Below are 13,295 nucleotides of genomic sequence, written 5' to 3' on the forward strand. Positions count from 1 at the left end.
TAGGTGAGAGAGAGAGACCCTGTTTCAAAAAAAAAAAAAAAGAAGAAGAAGAAGAAAAAGAAAAAGAAAAATGCTCAAACCAGTTTGCTCAGAAGTCCAAGACACTATTTAGTCTTCAGACAGTGTGCTTTCATGGTGATGGAAGTGACAATAATAAAACTAGGGACAGAAGTTAAAATGTATACTTGACTGGTTTCCAAGTTACAAGCAAATAAATACATGTAAAAGAAAAAGAAAAACAAGGTTAAGACTTACTTTAAAATCTGCTAATTGTTGGTTGATGATTTCCACTTCAGTCCCCACTACCCACTGGAGGGCCTCTGCCTCCTCTGCTGCTGTGGTCGCGTCATTGAGTCCTTTCAATTTCCTGTAGAAGTCCTCTACACGGCCTAGTGTCAGTTCCAGCTGTTCCTGACGAGCTTTCCCCCTCTCCGTCAGTTTGCCACACTGTTTGTTCAGGGCTTCTAGCTCCCTTTTGAGACCTAACAAGTCCAGAGTCCCCTCTTCTTCTAGCATATGTCGACACTCTGCTTCAGAGGCCTCTATGTCTAATTTGAGGACCTGAATTTTGTTAAGGAATAGCCGGACATCCTCGATTTGGGACTGGAGGCTATCAGTGTCTCTGCCAATAGCACCCATGCCATCTAGCTCATCATCCAGGTCTGCCAATTGAGAGAACATCTCTCGGACCCGGCAGTGAAACTGGCCAATCCCCTCCAGCTTGTTTTCCATCATCACGCAACCACTGTTCACTCTTTGCTTAACTTCGAGGAACTCTTGCTGGGCGACCTCAGCTTGATGGAGAAGTTGGGAAGCATCAGATCCATCTGGGGCATCTTCTACCAGACCCTGAGTAAAGTTCCTCAGATAGTCTACCTGAGGCTCTAGGGCCTGCAGCACTTCCTGTTGAGCTCTTAGCTTCTCCAGGTTCTTGTTGCTACAGGCTTGAGAACCCAGGGCATCAAAGATCTCAAGTTGGTGTTTGGCTCCTTCAACCTTCTTTTCAATATTCTTAAAGCTTTCCTGGAACTCCTTGAGCCTCTGAGTCATTTCTTCGAGTGACCCCGTTTTGGCCTGCAGCTCTTCTGTAATAGCATCCATGTTCTGGTTGATCCCAGCCTTCTCATCCCGGATTCCATCCTCATCTGCTTCTGAAGAATTGATCAGAATGTCAGCAGCACTATTCAATATTTCCAGCAGGGAGCGGCGCTTCTCCACCTCACTCAGCATAGCCTTTGATCTTAGGAGACTGGACTCTAGCTGCACTGGATCCAGAGTGACTCGCAACTCAGACATCTTAGCTTTACAATCTTCTATCCATGGCACAAGGTCTTCCACATGCCACTGATATTTCTGAGCTTTCTGCATACAGTCCTTGAGCCTGGATTGTCTGTCTGCAGTTTTTTTACTAAGCTCTTCCCAATGGTTTTTGAGCTCAACCAACTGGTTTTGTAGAGTCCTTTTCTCTTCTCCAGGAGGTACAGAAAGAAGTAGAGATTCTCCTTCAGCCACAATCACCTCATAGGAGCCACTGTGTTGATTAAGACTTTTCTGAAACTCTTCATTCTCCTGTAGCTGAGACTGTAGCCGCTCCAATTTTGCAGAAATTGGGCAGTTTTTTGCTTGCTGGCTTTGTTTATCATCCAACCAGGTCCTCAGCTCATCAAACATTTGCTGGAACTGCTGGGTGCTGGCAAGAGCTGCCTGGAGTCTGTTCATGCGATCGGCTGAAATGACAAAATAAAATTGAAATCAATAAAGCCTGAACCCTGGCATTTAAAATGTTTGCTGAGAGTATATGGTCTAATCTTGGGGGAAGGGAACTAATGTTACTTGAGGGCCTACCAAAAAGAGGCATATAATTAGACTCCTTCGTATACACTATCTTATTTAATCCTCGTATCAACCTTGTAAGGTGATCTAAGTAACAGAAGTAAACTTTGACTTCTAGCCGGTAAACGTGAAAGTCATAAACAGTTCCAGAAAAATAAATAATAAATTAATGACACAATTTTTCTTCTACCAAGTTATCATAAGAAGTCCAGAAGCGGCCGGGTGCAGTGGCTCATGCCTGTAATCCCAGCACTTGTGGAGCCTGAGGTGGGAGGATCAGTTGAGCCCAGGAGTTCAAGACTAGCTTGGGCAACAAAGCAAGACCTCGTCTCTACTAAAAATAAAAATAATCACTGGGTGTGGTGGCTCACGCCTGTAATCCCAGCACTTTGGGAGGCCAAGGCGGGCAGATCACAAGGTCAAGAGTTCGAGACCAGCCTGGCCAACATGGTGAAACACTGTCTCTACTAAAACTACAAAAATTAGCCAGGCATGGTGGCACGTGCTTGTGGTCCCAGCTACTTGGGAGGCTGAGGCAGGAGGACTGCTTGAACCAAGGAGGCGGAGGTTGCAGTGATCCAAGATCATGCCACTGCACTCCAGTTGGGGCGACAGAGTGAGACTCTGTCTCAAAAAAAAAAAAAAAAAAATCAGCTGGGCATGGTGGCGTGTGTCTATAGTCCCAGCTACTTGGGAGGCTGAGGTGGGAGGATCACTTGAGCCCAGGAGATTGAGGCTGCAGTGAGCCATGATGGCACTACTGTACTCCAGCCTGGGTGACAGAGTGAGACCCTGTGTGTGTGGTGTGCATAATATTAAAAAAAAAAAAAAAGTGGGTATCAATGAGAGCATATGTGGAACTCCATTTATTAATACATCTATGGGGATGAATCTCTACTTGCTGATTGAAATTTTATTAGAGCTTTTATCTTTAGGACTATGCTATGTAAACCTTCACATTTTTAAGTGTTCACTTTGTAACAACCACAGCAGTTCTCACTGCAGCTAGGAGAAGGAATTGGTTTAACACCATTCTGAGTCTAAAAATTACATAAGGGAATCCTAGAATCTTGGGACTACTCCTAACCCATTCCTTCTTTCTGCCTGCCTCTAATAATGGCAGAAGTATGTTCTTCACCCCAACTCACCTGCAAGGTCTTCTAAACCTTGGAGAGGCAGGGCAACTGTCTCCAAACGCTTCTTCAGTTCATCCTTGAGGTACTGCTCACCAATGAGCACTGAGAGTTCATCGCACAGCGTCTGAGCCTCCTTAACCTCGTGGTCTAACTGCTCCAAGTCAGATCGAATTTCACTGGTCTCTTCCAATTGTTGCTTTACAGCCTCTGGTTGGGTGCTGATAGCTGACTGGCCACTCAGCCGTTGTCCAACTGCCCTCACCTTCTCTGATAAGTCCTGGAGCAGTTCCTGGTACTGGGTGCTCTTAACAATAGCTTGGTCAATTTGGCTGGAACGGGAGTTGAGTTTGTCAGTCAGCTCAACCCATTTCTGATTGATGCTCTGGAGTTCTTTCTGTAGTTGGCTGGTGGACAGAGAGACATCTCCAGGGCCTGTTAGGATGCCCTGAGCTGCCTCATTCAGTTGCTCATGCTGTTGCCTGCGTGCTTCAAATTCCTTTAGCATAAACTGAAACAGAAATGACACCAAGATGTTTAGACAGGAAAAAAACATCTAACTAAAAGCAGTGTCAGGCCAGGTGCAGTGGCTCATGCCTGTAATCGCAGCAGTTTGGGAGGCCGAGGTGGGAGGATCACTTGAGGTCAGGAGTTCAAGACTAGCCTGGCCAACGTGGCGAAACCCCGTCTCTACTAAAAATACAAAAATTAGTGGGGCGTGCTGGTGAACACCTGTAGTCCCAGCTACTCAGGAGGCTGAGGCACGAGAATTGCTTGAACCCAGGAGGCCGAGGTTGCAATGAGCTGAGACAGCACCACTGCACTCCAGCCTGGGCAACAGAGTGAGACCTTGTCTCCAAAAAAGAAAAAGCAGTGAATTAAAGTTGGCATTCATCTGCTTTGCCATGCAATACCCAAGCCTCTGAATTGGGAGTTCAGAACACTGGATCCCAGAGCCAGCTGTATTAGAAGCTGGGCTTGCCATGTCAACTCTCAGTGTCTGTTTTTCTTAGTTTCTTTCTTAGAATTTGAAGAGCATATACAATCTGTATTTTATAATATAGCATAATTAGACAAAGAGTTCTTTAAGGCAATGACTATGGCTTTTTTTTCTTTTCATATCCCTTGCTGCTTTCATCAAAAAAGTTAACATTACAGGATCTGGAGTCAGACTGGCTGTGTTCAAATACTGGTTCTGTCACCTACTAGCTGTATGACCTTAGGCAAGATTTAATAAGTTCTCAAACCCCAGCTTCCTCATCTGTAAAATGAGGACAGTAAAGTACTTATTTTGGCTGTTACAAGGATTAAATGAGAGAATTTATAGAAAGTACTCAGTATTTACATTGCCCAAAAATAAATAAGACATAGCCTCACGAAATGACAAATGTGTAAACAATGAACTATAATAAAATGTAACAAAAGTAAAAATGATTAAACTCTGATATGAACGTGCAACACAGAACTGTGAAAGCATGGAATAGGGTGATTAATTCCGCTGGGGATGACAAATGGCAGAAGACAGAAATTAGGAAAGGCTCCCTAGATGTGACAATAAAGAACGAGTAGTTCTCCAAGCAGAGTAGAGATTAAGGCTGGTGAAAGGCATTTCAGGGGAGGGTCTAGGATTAGCAGACATACAGAGATCAAAACCATTTTCATAATAATACTAAGATGTTATTTGCCTTTTAAAACTTCTGCACTGTCACAAATGTTCAATGATGTTTTCCAGAGGCTACGTGGCATTCGATATTGTAACAGATATGCAGAAGCAGATATAAGAATAGCCTAAGCCAGAAATTAAGATTTGCAAAGATATAAAACAATGCCACTTTTTTTTTTTTTTTTTTTTTTTTTTTTTTTTTGAGACGGATTCTCGCTCTGTTGCCCAGGCTGGAGCGCAGTGGTGCGATCTCGGCTCACTGCCAGCTTCGCCTCCCGAGTTCATGCCATTCTCCTGCCTCAGCCTCCTGAGCAGCTGGGACTACAGGCACCCGCCACCACACCCGGCTAATTTTTTGTATTTTTAGTAGAGACAGGGTTTCACTGTGCTAGCCAGGATGGTCTCGATCTCCTGACCTCGTGATCTGCCTGCCTTGGCCTCCCAAAGTGCTGGGATTACAGGCATGAGCCACCGTGCCCGGCCAATATCACTCTTATTATCAAACTTTTATGTTTCGGAAAATGCTATTTTTTCATTAAAAATATGTTACTTAGGTTAATGTGATGGTTTTATCATTGCTATTTTAAAAATTTAAATATATACTTTTAAAATTCCTCAGTATTTTAATACAATAAATGTTAATAGATAAACACAAGCTCTTGGGGATCCTCAGTAATCTTTCAGAGAATAAAAGGGGTTCTTGAAACCAAAAAGTTTGAAAACCCCAGATTAGAAAAATATTTGTAAGTAGACTAAATAGGACTCAATAATTACCTGGATGCAGGAACTGAAAGAAGCAGTTCCTTCAAAAAGTACTCTTAGGTCTTAATTTAAGTAACCTGGTAAGTTGAGAAGACATGGACCAGGCTGCGGGAGAATGTAAAAGAAGGAAAAGCCTCCAGGCAGGATTTCATTGGGAATGACGTAATTTTGACCAACCTAAATTTCTATTTTTTTTTTTTTTTCTTTTTTGAAGCAGTTTTTGCTCTGTTGCCCATGCTGGAGTGCAGTGGCACCATCTTGGCTCATGGCAACCTTCGTCCCGTGGGTTCAAGCAATTCTCCTGCCTCAGCCTCCCGAGTAGCTGGGACTACAGGCACCCGCCACCACGCCCGGCTAATTTTTGTATTTTTAGTAGAGGCAACGTTTCACCATGTTGGCCAGGCTGGTCTTGAACTCCTGACCTCAGGTGATCCACCCACCTTGGCCTCCCAAAGTGCTAGGATTATAGGTGTGAGTCACCGCACCCGGCCTGACCAACCTAAATTTCTATGATGTTAGGCACTTAAATCAATTTTTTTGAGGTTTGATCACAGAAAATCCTATGTAAAGCCAGCAGATATAAGATATTAAGTAATGTGGATCACTATCACAGGTGGATTACAAGCAAAAAAAATTTTTTTTTTTTTTTGAGATGGAGTCACGCTCTATTGTCCAGACAGGAGTGCAGTGGTACGATCTAGTCTCACTGCAACCTCAGCCTCCTGGGTTCAAGTGATTCTCCTGCCTCAGCCTCCCAAATAGCCGTGATTTCAGGCACGTGCCACCACACCCGGCTAATTTTTTGTATTTTTAGTAGAGACAGGGTTTCATCGTGTTAGCCAGGATGGTCTCGATCTCCTGACCTTGCGACTTGCCCACCTCGACCTCCCAAAGTGCTGGGATTACAGGTGTGAGCCACCACACCCAGACACAAGTAAAATATAATTCCACAATTTAGTCAGAAAAACTCCCCTTCTCATATCTACTCATCTTACTGTCTCTATTAATAATAATAATAGAGTTTTTGACTGTTTACTATTTTACAAGCGCCATGATTAACACCTTATAAATACCTCATTTAAACTGAGACTCTGAGAGATTAAATGACTTGTCCAGGATCACGTGAAATCTACTTACTGGGAGAAACATTCAAACCCAGTTTCATGTGATTCCAATTTCTTCGTTGCTATATTGCTCACCTGGACCTGTTGCTTTTGTGCATTCAACATGTTGGGGTCAATAGACAGGGGCCCCAGCACTCCCATCATCAGTTCTTTCTCCATCAGCCACGGCCGGAGCTGGGATTCTGCAGCCTGGAAGCAGGCCAGATGACTTGCAGATTCCTCTAGCTGCCTTTGCCGAGCCACAGTAACCTCAGTGGCCCTTTCCCATCGGGAATCTGTAGAGAGGAAATGAGGGAATGTATTCCTTTACATTATCAACAACTGGCCTGGTCCCTAAGTTATGTTCCTAATATACTGCAGGAAATGACCCCAGAAGCATTATTTATTTATTTACTTATTTGAGACAGTGTCTCACTCTATCACCCAGGATAGAGCAGTGGCACGATCATGGCTCACTGAAGCCTCAAACTCCTGGGCCCAAGTGATCCTCCCACCTCAGCGTCCCAAGTAGCTGGGACTATAGGTGTGCGCCACCATGCCCAGTTAATTTTTTATTTTTTGTAGAGACGGGATCTCCCTATGTTGCCCAGGCTGTTCTTGAACTCCTCAAGTGGGAAGATCACTTGAGCCCAAGAGTTCAAGGCCAGCTTGGACAACAAAGCAAGACCCTATCTCTACAAAAAAAATTTAGAAATTGGCTAGTTGTGGTAGCACATGCTTGTGGTCCCACCTACTCAGGAGGCTGAAGCAGGAAGACTGCTTGAGCCAGGGAAGTCGAGGCTGTAGTGAGCTATATCATGCCACTGCACTCCAGCCTGGGTGACAGAGCAAGACCCTGTCTCAAAAAAAAAAAAAAAAAAAAGGCCAGGCATGGTGGCTCACACCTATAATCCCAGCACTTTGGGAGGCCGAGGTGGGTGGATCACTTGAGGTCGGGAGTTCAAGACCAGCCTGACCAACATGGAGAAACCCCCTCTCTCCATGTTGGTCTACTAAAAATACAAAATTAGCCGGGCATGGTGGCGCATGCCTGTAATGCCAGCTACTCGGGAGGCTGAGGCAGGAGAATTGCTTGAACTCGGGAGGCGGAGGTTGCGGTGAGCCGAGATCATGCCATTGCACTCTAGCCTGGACAACAAGAGCAAACTCCATCTCAAAAAAAAAATTTAATTAAACTAAAAAAAAAATTCATCTACATTGTTTACAGTTCAATATTATGAGTACACAATTTATCTAACCTCTTTATTGAATATTTTTATTATTTCCATCTTTCATTTTTATCATTAATACTCTCTTTAGTTCTTTTGTTATTTTTTTTTGGAGACAGGGTCCCCCTCTGTTGCCCAGGTTAGAGTTCAGTGGCACAATCATAGCTCACTGCAGCCTTGAACTCCTGGGCTCAAGCAATCTTCTCACCTCAGCCTCCCCAGTAGCTAGGACTCCAGGCTCATGCCACCACACCTGGCTAATTTGTTTTTCCTTGCTTTTTGTAGAGACAGGATCTTGCTATGTTGCTCAGACTGGTTTGAACCCCTAGCTTCAAGCAATCCTCCTGTCTCGGATTCCCAAAGTGCTGAGATTACAGGTGTGAGGCACTGTTCCTGGCCTCTCTTTGGTTCTTGATCACAGTAGATTATCAGTTTGACTTGCCCAAGAAAGCCAAACTTCTGACTCTTTGAGTGGAATTTCTAATTTTCTTCCCAATTCAGGCTCATGCTCTGGCCCTATCTGGATCCTAATTGCTTATTTATAAAAATTAACTAAAAATAATTCCTGTTTTATAGGATGTGCTGAAATTCTCTATTTGCTTTGAAGACAAGTAACTTAGCAAATTTGTAACACTCTTGTGAAAACTTACTGAGTTCTTCTTGAATTTTCTTCCAATTTTCTGCTTCCTGTGAGTTGGGATATGTCACCAGTAATCCAGCCAGGGCTTCCTTTACTTTTTGAATCTTTGGAGAATTCTGTTCCAATTCAGCCAGGAAGGCCTAGGAGAAAGAATGTCATGCATGCCATGAGATTCTGGACAGGAAACAAAGTTGTGTGTGTGGTAGAAATGATTGGAAAGCTGGGCGGTTATTATAGGCTCTACTAGGATCCTATTCATGACTTGTTTAGTGGTGTTAAGATACTTAACCCTTCTACTTCAATTTTTATTTTAAAATGAAAATCTAAATGGCAGGATCTGAGTTTCTTTTATGTATAACACATCAGTAGAACTCAATAAGAAGGAATTATTAATCAAAATAAACTAAAAATACCAAGATATGATGATACCATATCTTGAAGGAGATGAGATGCTACGCTCAATGGGAATATTAAAAGTTTTGGTGAAAATTTCCTACAGGATTTTCTATGGTCTTATATCTTCTGACATTTTTCCTAGTCTCACATGTCAATCTTAAGAATGAACTGTAATCACTGTTATTTAGATCCCTCCAAGAATTGGAAAGGTACTTTGATAAGAATGGTTTGTCTTGCTTACAGCATCATATAGAAAATGAGATCCCATTCTCAATGAGCTAATGATTCTGGGGAGGGCTATTCTTTTTCTGCAAACATATCTGGTTTTGTTTCTGAATCTAACTTATAACAATTTCTAATTTCATAAGAAAATTCTCTAGGAGAGTTAAGGCATATTAATCACTTAGAAAGTCAAACATACTGCCCATCACAGCCTGGATTGTTGCCCATGTCTCTCTCTCAGATGCCTGGGCTTGGGCAGAAACATGGGTACAGCTATCTCTTCCTCTTGGTGTTGGGAGGCAACTAATGTAAACACAGTACCTTGTTAGATTCAGCTTGGGCTTTCACTGTTTCTGTCTTGGTTGGAGATGACATAGCATCCATGGATTTCAGGACTTCCTCTTTTGATTCTAGCCACTGCAGCACAGAGTTTGCCTCCTTGTGAACCTCCTCCATTCTGTTGAGGATAGCCTGAAGGCTTTCCTGGCGTTCATGAAGTACTCCCCCTAGTTTCTCATACTTCAAGTTTACATCTGACATGTCACACTGGATCTCCGTCAGATCTAGTATCACAGAAACAGAAATCAGATTGGAGACAGCTCTTCGAATACGTGCCTTGACTCCTCACTCCTAAATTACTTGCATCTCCCTTACTCCTTCTAGAGAATTAGAGATTATCTTCCTGCTAAATCATACAAAAGTTCCCGTTTATATACACAAAACAAAAGCGTTCTCATTAATCTGCTTTCTGGTTTTGGCATTATGTACTCAGATGTATACCTTAAAATGCTAAACATGGGAACAACAAAAGTGAAGGGAGCAAAGTAAGAAATTAACCTTAGTCTACTATTGGGATTAAGGGACTTGGAGCATTCTTCCATTCCTTCTTCTCCAAACTACAGAGAAGTCACCTAGCTGGGAGGCTGAGAGCTAGACTAGATTACCTCTAGTATAACTTCTTTATAATTCAAAGATTAACATATATTTTCTTTGAGTTCTTTCCCTATTTGCCTTATCTAGTGATCCAATCTATTGTATTTCTACAATACCTTTAGCTTCAGGGGCTGCCAACCTGTTTATGGTCTATAGCCAGCAAACCACAGTTGCTTCTCCCCAGATTTTTATCCTCATACCCATTCTGGCAGCAGTTCTTCCACCACATATTGCAACATACACAGATGTAAACATAGACACTGTCCTAACACATCCAACAAAGCAGCACTTTTGAAATGGCATTCTCACCTTTGCAGGTGTGGTATCCGTTTACACTGCCTACAGAGCTTCCTACAGAGGGCAGTATGGAACCTGAGCAGAAGGACAAGGAGACAAACAGGGCAAGACCAACGTGTTAGGAATACATATAGGCACTGAATTTGTCCTTTGGCCCTTACTTTAAGCTTAGGTATCAGGAAGTTAACACAGCACAAGACAACATACTCATGGAAAGAGACAAATTATTTCAGCTGCCAGGCAACAAAATGTCACTCGAGGTTCTTAGCAGGAATGATTCTTAATCCTTTCTAGAGGAAATTCATATTCCCTTTTTATTAAATCTCCAACTTGAATTCTTTGGATGCCGCCCTAATTTTGTGAAGCAAGTACTGGTAAAATTATTAAGTCTAGAATGGTACTTGCCGTATTTTAGAATGAGCTTTTATAATAAAGCCAGAAAGTTTCACCTTTTATATCAATATCTTTCAATATAATAAAAATGAAAATACCATTAAGGACAGAAAAAGCAGCCTTTTTTTTTTCTTTTTTGAGACAAAGTCTCACTCTGTTGCCCAGACTGAAGTGCAGTGGCATGATCTCGGCTCACTGCAACTTCCACTTCCCGGGTTCAAGCAATTCTCTCATCTCAGCCTCCCAAACAGCTGGGATTACAGGCGCCTGCCACCAGGCCCGGTTAATTTTTGTATTTTTAGTAGAGAGGGGGTTTCACCATGTCGGTTAGGCTGGTCTCAAACTCCCGACCTCAGGTGATCTGCCTGCCTCGGCCTCCCAAAGTGCTGGGATTATAGGCATGAGTCACCGTGCCTGGCCTAAAAAGCAGCCTTCTTCTAATAAAGACATTAAAATGAGCCCTTCTTATATTGTTTCTAAAGGAAAATTCTTTGCCTTTTCTTTCATAACCTCTTCTTGCTCACCTTTCCCCAAGAAAAAACAGAAATCCTAAGTGCCAATAAATCTGGCTCATCAACATTCTTATAAATTGTGCTTTGGGCCTTCGGTTCTGTTTCTAATCACCATAATTTCACATACATTCTCCCCAAACTGATTCCTTATATTTCAGAAAAGTTTCCCAAGATAGGTAAAAACCAGGTGATGTAATGATAAATATTATACAGAAATCTGAAAAATATTCATAATGATACTTTAAAAGGACAGAAAACTCTCGTATGCACTGACTTCACTGTACAAAAAGTCATGTGCAAGGTTATATTACAAAATAGTTGGCCGGGCGCGGTGGCTCACATCTGTAATCCTAGCACTTTGGGAGGCTGAGGTGGGTGGATTGCCTGAGCTCAGGAGGTTCGAGACCAGCCTGGGCAATACGGTGAAACCCCATCTCTACTAAAATGCAAAAAATTAGCTGGATGTGGCAGCAGATGCCTGTAGTCCCAGCTACTGGGGAGGCTGAGGCAGGAGAATCGATTGAACCTGGGAGGCAGAGGTTGCAGTGAGCCAAGATGGTGCCACTGCACTCCAGTCTGGGCGACAGAGCAAGACTCCGTCTCAAAACAAAAACAAAAACAAAATAGTTGTGGGCCAGGTGTAATGGCTCACGCCTGTAATCCCAGCACTTTGGGAGGTTGGAAGTTTAAGACCAGCCTAGGCAACACAACGAGACCCTGTCTCTACAAAAAAAATTAAAAAAAAAAAAAAATTAGTCAGGCATGATAGTGCACATTTGTGGTCCTAGCTACTCAGGAGCTTGAGGTAGGATGATTGCGTGGGCCTAGGAGGTCAAAGCTACGGAGAGCCATGATCACACTACTGTACTCCAGCCTGGGTGACAGAGCGAGACCCTGTCTCTAAAAAGAAGGAAAAAAATTAGCTGAATTAGGGTGGTGATTATAAAACTTTTAAATGTTAATGTTATTATATTTTCGATTAAAAAATACAAAATAGAAAAATAACATTGCATTGCAGTGTGGTGATGCAAAAAAAGAAACTGGACTAGTAGGTAGGAGAAGACGGTACTAACCAAGGTTGTCACTAACTCAGTATGTGAGCCTTAATCTACAAACACAGCTTATTCTGCAGGATTTAAAGATAATACAGCCTATCCTGTTAACTCTCATGGGGTAACTGGGAAGAGACCATGAGCGAATGTATATCAAAGTACTTTATGAAACAGAGCTACATAAGTGTAAGGAACTGAAATATATATACATGGTTTCTCAGAGTTGGAGGAGAACTTTGAGATCACTCAAGATAGTAATTTTCAAACTGATTTTCAAAACACCCTAAAAAGGTGCTTTAGGGATTGTGTTTAATGTTTGGTTTAAATGTAATATTCACATAAATTTCTAACTACTTAGAAATGATAATAAAACATGCATGTTCCATTATGCTGAATTCTACACCTTAACCCACCAGATGAAACCAATTATGCTGCTTTTCTGGGGAAAGTAAAGCAGCTCCTGACACATCTAAGCATCTATTTTAAGTTATTTTTGAGTGTCTCTGATTGGAAAGGTGGTAGCTCTTTACCAGCAATTTATGATATTCAAACCTGTCCATGTATAGTATACTCATGTATAGTATACTCATGTATACTATACAAAGAAAAACATCTATAGCACATGTGTAATACATTAAATAACACGACCAAAAATATAACATGACTTGCTCTCTGTACATCTACACAGTTCTCATTGTGGCAGAATTGTGTAATAATAGAATTCTTAACACTTCAAGTCAGTTGGACAGTTTTTGTCCTCAATGTCAGTCTTAAGTGCTTTCTATGTGTAAGAGCCCTCATTAAATATTCTTAGTGATTTAACTTTGAAACAATAATTCTTATTACATCACTTTCAAGTTTCTAGCTCAATTCAATCAAAGCCTGTTCTGACATTGTGAAGTCAACTTTCAAAAACATTTGTCATCATTTGCAATTACTTAATCTGTGTGAACCATATTTTTTGGATACAATGAAACCAAACAAAATTTAGAAATAAATCAGATAGGCTGGGCCTGGTGGCTCACGCCTGTAATCCCAGCACTTGGCGGGGCCAAGGCGGGTGGATCACAAGGTCAGGAGATCGAGACCATCCCGGCTAACACGGTGAAACCCTGTCTCTACTAAAA

General features: G+C 42.1%; 1 protein-coding gene across 14 annotated transcripts in view; it reads right to left on the bottom strand.

Moving 5' to 3' along the window:
• The window catches only part of MACF1 (microtubule actin crosslinking factor 1), a 401,556-nt gene that overhangs the window by 98,130 nt on the left and 290,131 nt on the right, over positions 1–13,295 (bottom strand). For 11 of the 14 annotated variants that reach the window (XM_063715153.1, XM_063715090.1, XM_054528562.1 and 8 more), the window contains 6 exon segments: positions 10,224–10,286; positions 9,303–9,544; positions 8,374–8,503; positions 6,591–6,790; positions 2,982–3,477; positions 256–1,727 (listed from right to left, as the gene is read on the bottom strand). In XM_063715153.1, the coding sequence (XP_063571223.1) occupies positions 256–1,727; positions 2,982–3,477; positions 6,591–6,790; positions 8,374–8,503; positions 9,303–9,544; positions 10,224–10,286 (2,603 nt within the window). 14 annotated transcript variants of the gene reach the window in all.

The sequence above is a fragment of the Pongo abelii genome, chromosome 1, assembly GCF_028885655.2.
Source record: "Pongo abelii isolate AG06213 chromosome 1, NHGRI_mPonAbe1-v2.0_pri, whole genome shotgun sequence".
Classification (NCBI taxonomy): domain Eukaryota; kingdom Metazoa; phylum Chordata; class Mammalia; order Primates; family Hominidae; genus Pongo; species Pongo abelii.